At 40.3% G+C, this 17,924-nt stretch overlaps 1 protein-coding gene across 1 annotated transcript in view; it reads left to right on the top strand.

The window, feature by feature from the left end:
- The window catches only part of cfap61 (cilia and flagella associated protein 61), a 187,128-nt gene that overhangs the window by 168,747 nt on the left and 457 nt on the right, over nucleotides 1-17,924 (top strand). Inside the window, exon 25 of the mRNA XM_063055117.1 lies at nucleotides 10,730-10,820. Coding sequence (XP_062911187.1) covers nucleotides 10,730-10,820 — 91 coding nt within the window. The remainder of the gene's footprint in view (nucleotides 1-10,729; nucleotides 10,821-17,924) is intronic.

Raw genomic sequence — 17,924 nt, 5'->3', positions numbered from 1 at the left:
ATGGAAGTTGGAAGCAAAGTTGATGGAATTGACGAGCTCAGCATGGGTGCAGGAAACAGCACCAATGCAGTTGTCGATGTAGTGTAGGAAGAGTTGGGGAGTGATACCGGTGTAGCCTTGAAACATGGACTGTTACACTTAGCTGACAAAAAGGCAGGCATGTGCTGGGAGCTATGCAACTGTCCATAGCTACACCTTTGGTTTGAAGCAAGTGGGAGGAGCTGAAGGAGAAATTATTGAGGGTGAGGACCAGTTCTGCTAGATGGAGAAAAGTGTTAGCCTCCTTACTTATTGAGTGATATTTGATCTCCACATAAAAATATCAAAATATTATTGAAAACAATCAGTGGTAGTTTTACCTCCTCCAGATCCCTGCTGATTACCAACCCATTGCATGCATGATTAACTTAATGATCTTTAATATAGAGATAAAATATCACTCATAGAGTAAGGAGAACTAATATTTTGATGGAGATATTTATCTGTATATACAAACATCGTTTGTACCCCATGCCAACTGGAAACCAACAAGGTCTCAGGAGTGGATGGTATCCATGCTGAAATCTCGGTGAAGGGGAACTTCAGTTACAAATTTACAACCTCATTTCCCATGTCATTTCTGGGAAAAGAAAGACCTGCCAGGAGACAGCACTATCTTGGTACTTTCAAGAAGAATATCCAATTATGGTAACAACCAAGGCTCCTACTGTTTGTCACAGGGGAAGTTATCACAGAGTCCTCTTTAACCATTGCCTCCCAGTGGTCAAAGAGCTGCTTCCTGAGTCACAGTATGGATTCTACCGAACCAATAGATTTGATTCCGAATACACATCAACTCCAAGAGAAATGAGGGATTACTCAATACGTGGTCTATTTTGACCATTTCTTGGCACAGAAATCACAATCACTCCATCAGTTAGGAGGGACTGAGGAGCACTCTTCTCAACTTACATACAGAAATTCGTTTCCATCTTTTTTCTACAATACAAGCCATGATCTTAATATGCAGTCCACAACAAATCCTGCCCCAATGTTTTCCTAAATCTTTCTTGCTACTCCTCTTGATAAGGAGCTGACCTGGAGGACAAATGGGAAATCTTTCAAGCTATATCACCCTCTGTTTGAAAATAAAAAGGAACACTCCAACTTCAGTTATCAAACTGCAGTATGCAAATAACGCTTGCACATCTGTATGTTCAAAGATGTTATTAAATAGTTCACTGAAGCATATGAATTTAGGTGTCTCACATTTAACAACTACAAAATAAAATAAATATCCTCTACCAATTCATTCCTGTTGCATAATATATCTCCCCTCCTCCTCCCACCTCCATCTTGTGGCAAAGATCCTTAACAATACAATGGTAAACACTGAGGTCCCAACACCAATCCATGGGGAGAAACAGAGAAGGCATACATTTATGCTTATTCCCTAGTTCTTATTAGCCATCAAATCTTCCACCAACATCAATATGTTACTACCTTTAGCAGGAACTGTTAGTTTTCCACAATAATTGTTTGATACGACATTTGTCCAGAAATGTTAGTACATCCACCAGTTGTCATTTATCCACGTTCTTTCTTCAAAAAGCTCCAGTAGAATAATCAAACTTGAATTAACTTACAGAGCCATGTTGACTTTGCCTGATTACTTTGAATTTTTAAGTGCCTTGTAACAATATCCTTAATAGTTTCTAATATTTTCTCTGTGACAGATATTAAGCTAACTGGCATGTAATTTCTTGATTTCTGTCTTCTTCCTTTTTTGACAAAACAAGTAAATTATGCTTATTTTCTTGTCTATGGAACCTAGGGTATTTTGGGAATAGAGAACTGATGCATCAATGCATGGGTCACTTTTCCTTGCAAAGAAGAGAGTGGTGTGCAAGAGAGTATCATGCATGTGGTTGGATAATGCGTCTTCATTAAAGATAAAGAATATACATCAGGATCGATGGTACTTAAGACTGTCAGGCACAGATTTTGGAGGTTGTTGTTTGGTAGATTATAGGATTGGGGTGCATATTCCATAACTGATGCTAGTCTTTCAAATGAAGGGATACAACATTTGAAAGTGCATTTACTGACCTTAACCATGAGGGTAAAGTTATGTAAGTTCCGGTGGCACCGTGACACTGCATTAATGTCAATGGGACCTGAGACCTGGCATCAGTTGCATAAGGACAAGTCCTTTACTTGGTATTTCTTCAACCAAACCCTCCATTAATAAACCATAGAGCCAGGCCACTCACTACTGAAGGCCAGCCAGTAACTGCAGTTGCCCCATTGCATATTTTCCCAAAAGCCTTCCCAGTAGCTCTTAATATTAATTGTTAAAATCACAATGACTTTAGATGTTGTACATCTCATTAAAAAATGAATGCAGAAGGAATATTGATATATCTTTGTTTAGAGGAGAATTTAGCATAATATTTTCTCATATATTTCCTTTAATATCAATGTTAGCAAAATATTCTGCATTTTTGATAAGAATTTAAGGAGATAAAGCTCAAAAGAGAAAAGAAATCTCGCCAATCCATGAGCTAAGGATCCTGGAGTAGAAAGAAATCATTGTGGGATTCTATGTGCATAGTGATACAGAGCTAAGATTAAATTATCTAGATCAGCTCATTTACAATTCATCTATAAGGAATTTCCCTAGTGATTAGGCCACAAGTTGGAACACGTTTCAAACAAAACACAAAACAAATACTATATATACCAAAATTACACGGGAAAACTGGAACAACAAAACATTGACAGATAAAAGAAATACTAATCAATTGCTCATTGTGAATGGAAAACCATGATTGTCTTAATATACCTACATCAGACATCCCACCCTGCAAAAACTCATTTCAGGGAGGTAGCACCATCAATTTGCAGGAGCTCCTGGAACTTCTGGGAGAGGTGGGATGTCTGTAATAGAGCAGCTAGCCAGCTAGTTTAAATAACGTTAGCTATGCTAATGAACGAATGACACCTCTTAAACTCACCTCAACATGTCTTTTACAGTCTTAACCCACCATGGGCAATAGAAAAGTCACTGTTGCAAACAGTGCAGTGAGCAACACTGTCATTATTTTTGACCCCTATTAGGCAGGGGTACACTTTAGTGTAGTCTGGGGTGAACTGCTTTTTATATTTTCCTTTTTTGAAACACTCTGCCATGGCAGTGCAGGACACTAAATAGAACTGATGGAGAGACAGAGGTCGACTGTAAAGCCTGCCCACAGAGAAAACTGACAGGTCTACTTCGCATAACGAGAGACCAATCAGGATGCCCACTCCCGCTCCCGCTCTCCCTCTCATTTCCGGGATATTGTATATAACTTGCGGGCGTCAGGGAGCTGCTATTAATATGCGGGAGACTCCCAGAACTTCCGGGAGAGGTGGGATGTCGCTACATGATCTAATTCCTCCTTAGTCCAGCGAACAATAGGTCCTTCTGCAGGGCCCAAATAACAACTATAATCTTCTGACATACTACTTTCCTCTGTGAGAAATGCCACTTTCCCTGTGTTGGGTACTGCTTCCTACAAGCAGCTATCCCATTCACCACACCCTACCTTCCACTAGTCACAGCTGCAGATCCCACTAATTGCCAAGCCTTCTGCTCCTGTTCCTTTGATTATTCATTCGTCCAAACTAAGGCTGTAATGACACCACCTGTAACAAATAAATAAACCACAGGAAAGAGTACGGAAGGCAAAGAAGTTCTAAAGTAGACATGGTTTGGAAGCTGGAAATTTTCCTGGACAGTTCAGGTAGCACAAAAAGCACACTGATGATACAATTCCAAATAAATTCTGGAGTAACCATCAGACACCACACCCACAAAATTTTTTACAGTTGGGGTGTGGACTGGGCAAGACATGCTTTCACAAAGTATGGTGCTGAGTTCCAAAGTATGCGTCAGAACCCCAATCTGCACAAATTCTCTCCTTGTTTCAAGAAGTCTCAAAAAGCTATGGTTAGAATTGGAATGCATCAGGAACACAATAGTACACATTTCACCATAGATTTACTCACTGGTCCCCACCCAATAAAGTCATTGAATCAAAGAATCATACAGTTCTGCTCACCAAGTGTACATCAACTATCAAGTTAAAAACCTAGACTAATTCCATTTACCATCGCAGTTGGTTCATAGCCTCCCATGCTTTAACATTTCAAGTGCTTGTCTAGATACATCTTAAACACTGCAGTATTACTTGCCTCATCCATCCACTCAGGCAATGCACACTAGATTCCAACCACCTTCTGAGTGAAAACAAATGCTGCTTTAGGTCCACTCAATCTATTACATGGTACATTAAATCTACACTCCCCAGTTTTAGACACCATTGTTATGTTAAAAGGTTTCCTATCTGTATTTCAAAATTTTGAATACCTTTATCTTTTCAGCCTTTTCAACTCCAAGGAAATTTCCTATAGTTCTCCTCATTCCTCACAATATTTAGGTAAATCTCCTATGAACACTTTCCAGTACAATCACACCCTTCTTATAGTATGGCAACTTGAAATATGCACAGTACTACAGCTGTGTCCCAACCAGTGCTCTACCATTACCTCCAGACTAATGGAGGTAGGAATCAACACCATACTTTGTGAAATCAGTGCATTGACTACTGAAGGCAGGAATCCCAAATATTTTCCTTTCCACCTTATCTATGTGTGCTAACACCTTCAGTAATCATTGGGTTTGTATATTAAGATCCTTCTATTCCTCAATATTCCCTAGTGTCCTAAAATTCCATTTTACAAGACCTATCCTTGGTAGTCCTGCCAAAATGCATCACCTCTCACTTAACAGGATTAAATTCCATCTGCCATTGTTCTTCCCACTTAGCCAATTGATCAATATCATGCTTATATAGATAGATTGTATATCCATAAGGTGGTGCTAGGCACAGGAGTGTCTGTACATAAGGTGACTGAAGGGAAAATGATAAAGTAGTGGTAGTTGGGGGGTGTAAATGGCTGGGTTAGTGGGTGGAAATGTTGATCAGCTTGGGGAAAGTAACTGCTTTTGAGTCTGGTGGTCCTGGCATGGATGCTACGTAGCCTCCTCCCTGACGGGAGTGGGTCAAAGAGCCCATGAGAAGGAAAGGGTGGGATCCTTCATGATGTTACTGGCCCTTTTCTGTATATATGTTCTTGCTAGCAGATAGACTGGTGCTGGTAATGTGTTGAGCAGTTTTGATTGCCCATTGTAGAACCTTCCTGTCCCTTGCAGTGCAGTTTCCGTACTACACAGTGATGCAGTTGGTTAGGATGCTCTCTACCGCTCATCAGTAGAATGACATGAGTATAGATGTTTGTAGTCTAGCTCTCATCAGCTTGCTCAGAAAATAGAAGTGTTGGTGAGCTTTCCTGATTGTGTATGATGTGTTCTAGGACCACGAGAGGTTGTGTGAGATGTGCACTCGCAGAGTTTGAATCTGCTCACAGTTTCCACTGCCATCACACCAATGTAAAGAGGGATGTGAGTTCGCTAAAGTCAATAACTATCTTCCTTGTCTTGTTAATATTGAAGGAGAGGTTATTGATTAGCACCAGACTTCGAGCTCTTCCACCTCCTCTCTGTAGGCTGTATCATCATTGTTGGTGATGTGTCCCATCACTATTGTGTCATTGGTGAGCTTGATAATATGATTACTTGGGTGTTTGGCCATGCACTCATGTATAAGCAGAATGTACAACAATGGCTCAGCACACAGCCTGGGGGGCAGGGGGAGGGAGGGAAGGGGGCATCTGTGTTGGGGATGATGGGGATGGAGGACCTGGCTGTCTGAGGTCTGTTGGTTAGGAAGTCCAACACCCGATTGTGCAGTGGACTATTTAGACCAAAGAGTAGGAGTTTTCTCACCAAGGTCAGTGGAACAATAGTGTCGAATGCTGGACTGAAATCCAGAAACATCATTCTGACATAACTGTCCTCATTTTTAGGTGTGTCAGGGAAGGTGTCTATGAATGCACCACTGCCAATTTTCATGTTATCTGCAATCTTACCAAGCTTACCTCCTATGTTTAAATTCAAATTGTTAATGTATATAAGAAATAGTAAGGCTCCCTGCACCAATTTTTAATGTACCACTGATCACAGACTGCCAATCACAAACACAGTACGCCACTATCACCCTCTGCCTCCAAAAACCAGCCAATATTGGACCTAATTTGCCAACTTGTCTTGGATCTTTAATTTTTTACACTAGTTTTCAGATTCAGGCTTAATATCACTGGCATATGTTGTGAAATGTGTTGTTTTGTGGCAGCAATACATAGCAATTCATAGTATAAAAAACTATAATTTACAACAAGAAATGTATATCAAAATTTAATTAAGTATGCAAAAAGAGGAAGAAAAAAATGAGGTAGTATACATGGGTTCATTTTCCATTTAGGAATCTGACAGTGAGGGGAAATGTTGCATGTGCCTTCAGACTTCTGTACCTCCTTCTTCACTCCTAATGAAATATAGCCACTGTTATGCCTTCTTTGTAATTGCATCAATATGTTGGGCCCAGGATAGATCTCCAGAGATGTTGACACCCAGCAATTTGAAACTGCTCACTCTTTGTACTGCTGATCCCTTGATGAGGACTGGTGTGTGTTCCCTCGACTTCCCCTTCCTGAAGCCCACAATCAGTCCTTTGGTTTTACTGATATTGAGTGCAAGGTTCCACATGAGGCCATTACTCGTCTATGTAGACTGCAACAGCTGCACTCCCATCATCAATATATTTTGTTATCTTTTTTAAAAAGCTCATTCAAATTGGTTTGGTAGGATCACCTCCCAACGAGGACATACTGATTATTTTTGATTAATCTTTACATTCTCAAATATTAAATGTCAATGTTTTTGATGCATTGCCTTCATAAATCAGCTGTGATAAATTGAGCCTCAGCTGTGGCAGCGTGTTTGTGTCCTTGAGCAAGGCACTTAACCACACATTGTTCTATTGTCTGTGCGAGGAGTGGTGCCCCACACAGACTTCCAATCTGCGCCTTGTAAGGCATGAAAATGCCCGACGCAGGCCTCTCATGGTCTGAGTTGACGTTCCCTCCCCCCCCCGCCATCCTTCATAAATCAGAGTATTAAGTACAGGAGTGGGGATGTTACGCTGAAGTTGCAATTAAGACATTAGCAAGGCCAAATTTGGAGTATTGTGTACAATTCTGGTCACCTACCCACAGGAAAGATATCAATAAGATTGAAAGAGTACAGAGAAAATTTACAAACATGTTCCCTGGACTTGAGGACCTGAGTTATAGGGAAAGATTAAATGGGTTAGGATTTTACCCCCGAGAGCACAGATGAAGGAGGAGAGATTTGATAGAGGTATACAAAATTATGAGCGGTATAGATAGTCTAAATGCAAACAGGCTTTTTCCACTAGGGTTAGGTGAGACTAGACTTAGAAGTCAAAGGTTAAGGGCAAAAGGTGAAATATTTCAGACAAACTTGAGGGGGAAGTTCTTCACTCAGAGGGTGGTACGAATTGGAACAAGCTGCCAGCATAAGTGGTGGATTCAAGTTTGATTGCAATATTTAAGAGAAGTTTCTATAAGGATGGGAAGGATATGGAGGGCTATGGTCCAGGTGTAGATCAATGGGGAAAGGCAGAATTAACAGTTTGGGACAAATTAGATGGGCTGAAGGCCTCTTCCTGGGCTGTAGTGGTCTATTACTCTATTGACCAAAGAGTTAAAATTTCAATAGAATCAGCACAGCATTAGTTTTTGTTTTGATCCATGTTTTTTTAAATTTTTTTGATTTTGTGTTTTATTAAAACTTGATTATGAAAGTACTGCACCCTATTGAGCAACATCCTAATATTAGCATTAATCTACACAAAATCACTAAAAATGTAACAACATGAAAGTGCTTTCAACATTGTGAGTACAGCTGACACAGACCTCATCTTCTGCCATTGATTATATTGCTGACAGTTACCAGGACCCATACAAGTAAAGACCTATGATTCACTCTTCCACTGAGGGAACTAGTTTTAATAATAGTAGGAAACAAATTTGTATTTCTTGAGCCTGTGTAAAGGCAGAATCCAGAGTTGGCTGATGTAAACTGTCCTGTCCAAAAGTGATTTGAAAAACACAGATACCTCTCTGTCAATAATAAAATATGCAAATAAACAATACCTAATTTGTAGTGCAACTGTTTCCCTTCAGGCAGTCATAGAAACAGAATTTTACTGTTCCAAGCAATCTTCTTGTTTTAGGAACATCTTGGTCTTCACAGTGCAGTTTGGCTCCAGTTGAATAAAGCAGTGAAGCTGGTTCAGTGTATTTGGTGCAGGAAATGGTGATTTGAGCTAGGGTAACATCAAAACTGTTGTTGGCCATGCACTCTTGGGTTGAGAAGATATCATCTAGGTTTCTCACTGTTGTCTAGTAGCCATTGGTCTTATTTGGAAATGGAAGCATCTCATTATCACAGAATGCCATCCTGGAATCTCAGATTTAAGTGTAATACAAGTCCCAGTCTAATAAACAACTGCTGTCAAATTTACAGTAGGATTTTGTCAGAATGGTCACAATTTTTCATCCCATACTACAACTAATTTGCATCATGGATATTTTAAGCTGCTTTACTACTTTATCACAGTAATATAAGCACAGCTTTCTCATGTTTACCTCCTGTGATCTTAACACAGCCCGCTTGTTTGATTGCAGAGCAGTGATATGCCGTTTTCCCCGCAGTATTATTAGCATAGCTCTGAGAACACCCTGAGCAGTTGACCTTTATGTAAATGTCACATTTTGGTAAGCTGTATGTCCTGGGCCTTTATTCCTCAGGGATAGACCACATTACTACTTTTCCTCTCAGCTGTGCTCAACCCGTTACTGGAATCTCTAATATTAACAGTGAGGTGAGAATATGAATATTAATCTTTTTTGGATTCCATTAAGTGCTCAAAGATATTAACAGTTAAGAAAAATAAGCACGCATTTACATAGCATTTTTAATGTAGGAGACTACTCATGGATATATCATAACACTGAAATTAAATAAAAATTGGCATAAGACCAAAAAGGAAATGGGCACAATTAACAGGCATTCATATCACCTTTCTTGACCACTGGACTGTTTGAATTTTCAGCCCAATAGGCATTTTGATGTAACCACAGTGGTAACATAGGAAATACACAGCTAGCTTCCAGAAACAGTAACGGAATAATAACCAGATAAGTAGTTTTTATTGTGATGTTGACTGAGATAAAAATATTAGTCAGAGGAAAAAGTCTATATCCTCCACACACCATCAAGTTCAGCAACAGTTATTATTCTCAACCATCAGGCTCCTGAACCAGTGTGGATAACTTCACTCACCTCAACACCGAACTGATTCCACAAACTACAGACTCACTTTCAAGGACTCTATAACTCATCTTCTCAATACTTATTTGTTTGTATTTGTATGGTTTGTCTTATGCACATTGGTTGTTTGTCCATCTTTCTGTGTAGTTTTGAACACTAGCATGTTTAGTGATGTTTTAGAGGTTACCCTTGTACAGTGTTCACTTGAAAAATGTAGTTTAAAAATTCATGCAATTGTTTTCATCTGTTAGGTTAATTTTAGCCTTCCGGTAAGTTGAACATTGAAAATATGAAACATAATTTAAATTTACATTGTTTTAAATAACCAAAAGCTGCTTTGCAGACAGTATTTGCATACTAACTTTTAGAATTTAAGATGAAATCTTATTGAGCAGTTGCACTTATTCTAATAAACAAACCTACAGATTTCTTCACCTTCTTTCCAAAAAAGCATCAAATTATTTGACAATAATAAGTAAATGTTTTAGGATTATGAGTTTTAATTGATTTCCTTAAAGTACTAATGGTTCCAATGATTATTAGACTGAAATATGTTCCACTTAATTATTTTTAAATGGAATCTGTGACCTTCACACATTTCCTGCTATTACTCCAATATTGTGATTGCCATACAAACATGCAAAATGACAAAAGGAAAAGAAACAACTGGTCCATTGAGACATTCCCATTACAATCATGCTGGAATTAAATATTGTGGCCATCACTACCCATTTCCATGGACAGTCACAGAGTCTGCTGGGAGAGACTTAAAATTTAAAATCCCCTACACAAATTCGATGAAGTAAAATAAAATTGGAGAAACCAAGGGGTAATTAACATGAACATTAGTTGACAATAGTGAATCTTGATCCTCTTCCTTGTTAATTCCAAGCAGGTTTCAATCTCAAAGTTCTGATGACTATTTTAGGTTGTGCATTAGTACTTATGTTAATTAATCATTTTATGATTATTTTAATCTATGCCGAACTACACTAATACAACACTACAAATTGCCAGTAACTAGGAATGGTAACACTATTATCTAAGTAATAAAATGTTAAATCTGTCTCCGTGATCACATAACACTGATAATTTCTCAAGCCACTAACTTACTACTAACTGCATGAAGTAATAAGGAATTAATTGTTTTGATGAACCCAAGTCTTAATAGGGATAATAAAATGATAATTTTGCTATTATACAAAATCACCTTGTTGCTTTGAATCTTTATTAAACTGATTATTGATGCTGGCAGCAAAAGATTAAGCAGACTATTCTCGAGGACATAATAGTAACAAAGTCAGTTTTCATTAATTAATTAACAAAAGGTAGGTAATGGGTATTAGTGTCCAGAAAGTGGCTGAATAATTTTTTTCCTATTTCCAGATATTTTAAGGAGCCATGGGCCCTTTGTATCTATCATGATCGTTTCATGGATTTCAAGCAAGAAGTGCGACAGTTAGTGGAATCTGAAAAGGTATCTCATACTTTTGTTAGTTATTATAGTTTATAGACATCTACACTCACCCCATCTTTGCACTGCCTTAACAACAAAAGAGTTTCCCTTGTCCTCACCTACCACTCCATGAGTTTCCACATCCAACACATTCTCCGCAACTTCTGCCATTTTCATCAGGACCCTACCACTAAACACATCTTTACCTCAAACCACCATCCCAACACTCTCCGCTATCTGCAGGGATGGCTTACTTAGTGATTCCCTTGTTCATTTGTCCCTCTCCACTATCTCCCTCCTGGGACTTATACTGCAAACGGAAGAAGTGCTACACCTGCCCACTCACCTCCTCCCTCACTGCCATTTAGGATCTCAAACAGTTCTTCCAGGTGAGGCAACAAATCTGTTGGGGTCGTCTGCTGAATCCAGTGCTCCCCATTTGGCCTCCTCTACATTGGTGAGGTCTGGTATAGACTGAGGGACTGCTTTGTTGAGCACCTTCACTCAATCACAAAAAGCAGGATTTCCCGGGGTAGCCATCCATTTTAATTCCAATCCCCATTCCCATTCCGACATACGGTCCATGACCTCCTCCTCTGTCACATTGAAGCCACTCTCAGTTTGGAAGAGCAACACCTCAGATTCCATCTAGGTAGCCTCCAACCTGGTGGTATGAATATTGATTTCTCCAACTTCTGGTAATATTTTCCCCCCACCCTCCCTCTTCTTCAATTCCCCACTTTGGCCATCCACTTATCCCTCCATACCTGCCTATCACCACCTGCTAGTAGCCCTCCTCCCCTTTCACCCAAGGTCCACTCTCCTCTCCTATCAGATTCTTACTTCTCTAGCCCTCTACCTTTTCGAACTATCACCTCCCAGCTTCTTACTTCATCCCCCCTCCCCCACCACCTGGCTTCACACATCACCTTCTAGCTTGTACTCTCCACTCCCCCCCCCCCCGCCGCCACCCCCGTTGAAGTCTTATTCTGGCTTCTTCCTCCTTCCTCCTTCATTTCTAGTCCTGATGAAGGATTTCAGCCTGAAATGTCACTGTTTATTCATTACCATGGGTGCTGCCTGACCTGTTGAGTTCCTCCAGCATGCTGTGTGTGTTGCTCTGGATTTCTTGCATCTGCAGAATCTGTTGTGTTCGCTCTTTTGTTTTGAATGTGAAAATATATGTTCATGGAAATTTTGATATGCAATAATATTTCAAGCTCTTAAACACAGGTGAAGTCTTCATTTAAAAATATTAAGAAAAGCCAGAGGATCCCTTTTAAATCTTGCAAGCTTTCCTTACTACAGTTCAACTGTGCGTGGGTCCTAACAGGCCATTTTGCTACTCCTAATGTAGAATCACTTCATTTTTTGTCCCAGTAACCCTCCCTCTTTCTACTTTTCCAGTGCTTTACATTGAACTTCAAAGATACACTGGTCAATCTGAAGTGTTCACATTAACTGGTCTGTGATTTCATTCATATCGTAACCCCGCAGCCTCACATCAATGTGTCCCTACCTTAAAGTCAAAATAACACAAACTTTGAGTGGTGTATTTGAGTGTTGTCCCTCATTCTTTTGTCACTGTGTGGTTCTACACATATCAGTCACTTTATACTACCTCATGTAAAATGAAATTATTTGTGGTAGATTTAGTAGTGAGTATAATTATGCTTTTGATAATGAACAGCAAGGTAAACACTGCTGGGAAGAAAGGCTTGAATTGGTGAGAGACAGAAATCATAGGCCTCTAGCACTGACAGAGGTTATAGAGACGAGAGGAGCATTCAAATGTAGAGTTCACTTTAAATTACATAACTAAGGCTTTAAAAAGGCAGAACATTTTCTATCAAACCATACGAATTTAAAGGCCATTGTCTTCTTTTGGACTATGTAGGCAGTATTCTAGACATGACCATCCTTAGTAAAACCAAGGTTGATTGCTCCTTCCTAATTGCCCAAATGGTGGCAGTGAGTTGCTTTCTTAAACTGCAGTCTATTACATTTTCACAGTGTCTCAAAAGTACAATTAAATTGAGATTAACTTGGCAAGTATTGGTGCTGTTCAGAATGCCAAACTGACCTGTATATTACAAAGGCCAGATGTCATCTGTTAGAACCCTCTGCATCTCTTTCTCTAGAGCACAACCCCACCATTCAACATCAATCCATAGTCTCCCAATCAGAATTGAAGCTCATTTCCTCAGGAAAGTTTCCCTCCAAAGCTTCCAGCTTTATTGTCTTCACCACAGTCTGCTTCTCTCTCCTACACAAGATGCACAAGAGGTACTGTCCTAACCAACTCATTGATTCAGCCTGCTATTACCCACCAAATTTACTTCTATCTTGGCTCCCAACAATGAGCAGAATAGCACCCCTGGAGATTCGTAGGAGAGTAGCTTCAGCAAAATTTTACAAGTGTATCCAAAATATGCCCAACAACATTCCAGTTCATAAACTTATCGAAAATGCTCCTCCAACTTCCCAACTCAAATCCCGAAAATCTTCCTGCAGCTTGAAAAACCTCGATTCCTATGACAAACACACTGAATGATACCAATCCTGGCACACCAGCACACCGTCCGGCAGAGGTATGATCAACAACCCCACCTTGCTCCTCCCAGGCTTTACTGCAGCTAGCAGAAAAAACTGGGCGGCCACAAACAGACTCAGAAGTCGACAAGCCAAAGCAGTGCAAACACTACACCAATGGAGTATCCTACAAACACCAGCTTGCCCCTGTGGTGCCCAAACCTAGGATGTGCTCCACCTGGTCTAAACAAGCCCTCTTACCAAGATCCGAGATGACTTTGCCATAGTCCATTGATGTGGCCACAAGCTGGAGGAATGGCTTGACAAAAACAATTAGAAGTGTGAAGAGAAAAACACCTGCCATATGAAACAACAACTTCCTTCTTGATAATATTCTTTCTACTCCAACGTAGTCTCTTCCCACATACGTCCAAGACTTCTAGAAACATAGAAAACCTACAGCACAATACAGGCTCTTTGGCCCACAAAGCTGTGCCGAACATGTCCTTACCTGAGAAATTACCTAGGGTTACCCATAGCCCTCTATTTTTCTGAGCTTTATATACCTGTCCAGGAGTCTCTTAAAAGACCCTATCGTATCCGCCTCCACCACCGTCGCCGGCAACCCATTCCATGCACTCACCACTCTCTGTCACCTGACATCTGTTCTGTATGTACTTCCAAGCACCTTAAAACTGTGCCCTCTCATGCTAGCCATTTCAGCCCTGGGAAAACGCCTCTGACTATCCACATGATCAATGCCTCTCATCATCTTATACACCTCTAACAGGTCATCTCTCATCCTCCGTCACTTCAAGGAAAAAAGGCCGAGTTCACTCAACCTATTTTCATAATGCATGCTCCCCAATCCGGGCAACATCCTTGTAAATCTCCTCTGCACCCTATGGTTTCCACATCCTTCCTGTAGTGAGGCGACCAGAACTGAGCACAGTACTCCAAGTGGGGTCTGACCAGGGTCCGATATAGCTGCAAAATGACCTTCCAGGTGATTTAGCAGTTCATTTGCATTTCTTCCAATTTAATATACCACATTTGGCATTCACAATGTGCTCCCCATGGTATTTGAAGAAACCAAGTGCAAATCAGGTGACTGCATTGTAGAGAACCTATGCTGAGTTACCATGGTGCCTTCAAATTTCCTCTTGCATGTCACTTTAATTCCCTATTTCACACCCATATGAACCCATCTTTTGGTGGCTTCTTGCATTGTTTATAGAGGCCAAATTCAAGTTTGAACAGCACATCATCTTCCTTCTGGTAATATTGCAGCCTTCCTGAATCAACTTCAGGTTACTTGCTTTTTTCTGTCTGCATCAGAATGGGCTAGGTCATCCATCTGTAATATTAACTTAGTCTCTTCTCCATTAGCACAGCTTACAAACCTGCATTTCACAACTCTGACACTCTTTTATCTGTGTTTTTACTCCCTAACCACCTTCAATTCATAACTTTCATGAACAAAGTATAATCCTTTCCCTCCCTAACTGCCCCCATAAACAATAAATCTGATGACATCATTTATAGGTAAACCCAGGTCTCACCCTGTCACAGATATTTTGTTTCTCCTATCAATCACTCCCCTCATCTTTCCTGCAGCTAGATATTACAGCTATTAGCTTGTTTTGGCACCATTCCCAGTTTCAAATGCCTTCAATAGTTCAATTTAATATCACATAATGTATAACATGTACAACGTGAAATTCTTGTTCTTCACAGACATCCACAGAAAACAGATGAATGCTTTAAAGAGTAGGAATGGGAAGTGGAATTAAAATGGGTGGCCACTGGGAGATCCTGCTTTTTCCGGCAGATAGAGCATAGGAGCTCCACGCAGCTGTCTCCTAATCTACATCAGGTCACCAATATATAGGAGGCCACACCAGGAGCACTGGATACAGTAGATGACCCCAACAGACTCGCATGTGATTTTTTGTCTCACTTGGAAGGACTGTTTGGGGCCCTGAATAGTAGTGAGGGAGGAGGTGAAGGGGCAGGTGTAGCACTTGTTATGTTTGCAAGGATAAGTGCCAGGAGGGAGATCAGTGGGAAGGGATGAATGGAGAAGGGAGTCACGTCCGGAGCAATCCCTGCAGAAAGCAGTAAGTGGGGTGGGGGGGGGGAAGGAGGGAAAGATGTGCTTGGTGGTGGGATCCCATTGGAGATGGCTTCCAACATGGCCTCCTCTACCATCGCGATGAGACCATACTCAGGTTGGAGGAGCAATACCTTATATTCTGTCTGGGTAACCGCCAACCTGATAGCATGAACATTGATTTCTTGAACTTCTGGTAATGCCCCACCCCTCCCCCATTCCCAATTCCCTCTCTCACCTTATCTCCTTATCTACCCATCACCTCCCTTTGGTGCTCCACCCTTTTTTCTTTCTTCCATGGCCTTCTGTCCTCTCCTATCAGATAACCCCTTCTTCAGCCCTGAATCAACTTCCCAGCTCTATACTTCACCCCTCCTTCATCCCGGATTCACCTATCACCTGCCATTTTGTACTTCTTCCTCCCCTCCCACCACCACCTTACTCTGACTCCTCATCTTTTTATCTCCAGTCCTGATGAAGGGTCTTGGTCCAAAACGTTGACTGTACTTTTTTTCCATAGATGCTGCCTGGCCTGCTGAGTTCCTCCAGCATTGTGTGTGTTTTGCTTTGGGTTTCCAGCATCTGCAGATTTTCTCTTGTTTGTGATTGCTTTAGTATCTATGGTTTCCTATTTATACTAGTTCTAATGCACTTGAATTGCCTGGTCCATTTACACAGACCTGAAAAATGAAGCATTAAATCTGTATTAATTTGAAACCACAATGTATAGTGACACGCAAAAAGCATTTTAAAAGAGGGCATTTCTTCCTTGAAAGCTGGCACTCTAATCCTCACCTTTTTTTTCCTCTTGTCCCTCCAAAATTTAATACCTGTTCTTTCCAGCAATGCCAAATTGAAACCTTCCCAATCAGATTTTCACTCCTACCACAGAAGTGACAGATTCAAAGCAACACAATTAATTGGGTGTGACTGATAATGATGATGGGCTATAGGTTGTTACACCATATACTGTACCTCCAAACCGCTCCACTGTTGTCAGTTGGATATTCCTGCACCTACACTGTTGTTTCTGTTTCTGAAGTCATGCAACATAATTCCTACCCCTTAAACTCTTAACTGCTGAATGAACCAAGGTCCCATCAACCTGATTCAAGAGATTCTGCAGATGTTGTAAATTTAGAGCAACACAGCACAGCTGCAGGGATTCAGCAGGGTAGGTGGCATCAATGGAGGGGAATAAACAGTCGAAGTTTTGGGCTGAGCGTTGACTGTTTATTCCCCTCCAGAGATGCTGACTGACCTGCTGAGTTCCACTAGCATTTTGTGTGTACTGTCAGCTTGATCCATTCTTAACTAAATGCAAATTGTTAGATTGTGATGATCCTACAACACAGCAAAGTAACCAAATCAATCTTTCCATGAGATAATTAATTGAGAATCTATATTCTCCCAAAGTGAAATAGCATATCACATGAGAAGGAACTAAGCATTCTTCAGTTCCCAATTAACTGATGTGTTCAGCTTACAGCTCAACAGTTTCAACAAGAACAATTACATAGCACCCTTAATGTGGTAAACCCTCACACAGCACTTCACTAGGACATTACTGAACAAACACATTCACTTCTGAGTCAGCAGGTTGCGATTCAAGGACTACTAAGAATCTCAGCCCATAATCTCCATTAACAAGAGGATATATGCCACAATTGGATTGCAGCAATAGCTGAGATATTAAAAGTTCCACCTGCCTATCAGTTTAACCCAATTGATCATATGCAATCAGGTGAAATAAAAATGGAGCACTTTTGGTATTGTGGTCAACACAAAACAGATTATTTAGTTGATTATCTTTCTGGTAGTACCTCTGTATACTAGGCAATTATAATCACACATTAAAGTAACTCACTGACTATTAAATGCTTTCGAATATCATGAATCAGAATCAGGTTTATTATCACCACCATGTGTCGTGACTTTTTTTAACTTAGCGGCAGCACTTCAATGCAATACATAAGAGAAAAAAATAAAAATAATAAATAAATAAATTACAGTATACGTATAATGAATAGATTAAAAATCGTGCAAAAACAAATAATATATTTAAAAAGTGAGGGTATTAAATACACGATGACTTTCTAAGCTTGTACTAAATACGTGACACAGTAGAAAATTTATGTTGGATTCTATTTCTGAAGTCGTTCAACCAAAAATCCTCCCATTAACTATTACCTCATAAAGCAGGGTCCCCACCGCCTGTTTAGGTGGCTGCTGATATTGTCCAGGTATTACTCCGAGAAGGTGGGGGTGGAAGGGGCGTGCTCTGGCCGGTTTTTAATTCTTCAACTCATTCCGGGTTCTCAAATTGGCCGCTTGCCGGGTGGAAAGGCCGATATAAAATCGAGTTAGTTCCCAAGCGGAATTTTGGAATTATTTTGAGGAAAGTTTGAATTGTCATTATTTTCTCCTCCAGTTAACTCTAAAACGGGCTTTAGGAACACAGTCAGGCCGGACTGGCCAAC

Source organism: Mobula hypostoma, chromosome 8, assembly GCF_963921235.1.
Source record: "Mobula hypostoma chromosome 8, sMobHyp1.1, whole genome shotgun sequence".
NCBI classification, from domain to species: domain Eukaryota; kingdom Metazoa; phylum Chordata; class Chondrichthyes; order Myliobatiformes; family Myliobatidae; genus Mobula; species Mobula hypostoma.
This window is presented reverse-complemented; position numbering and strand designations above follow the sequence as displayed.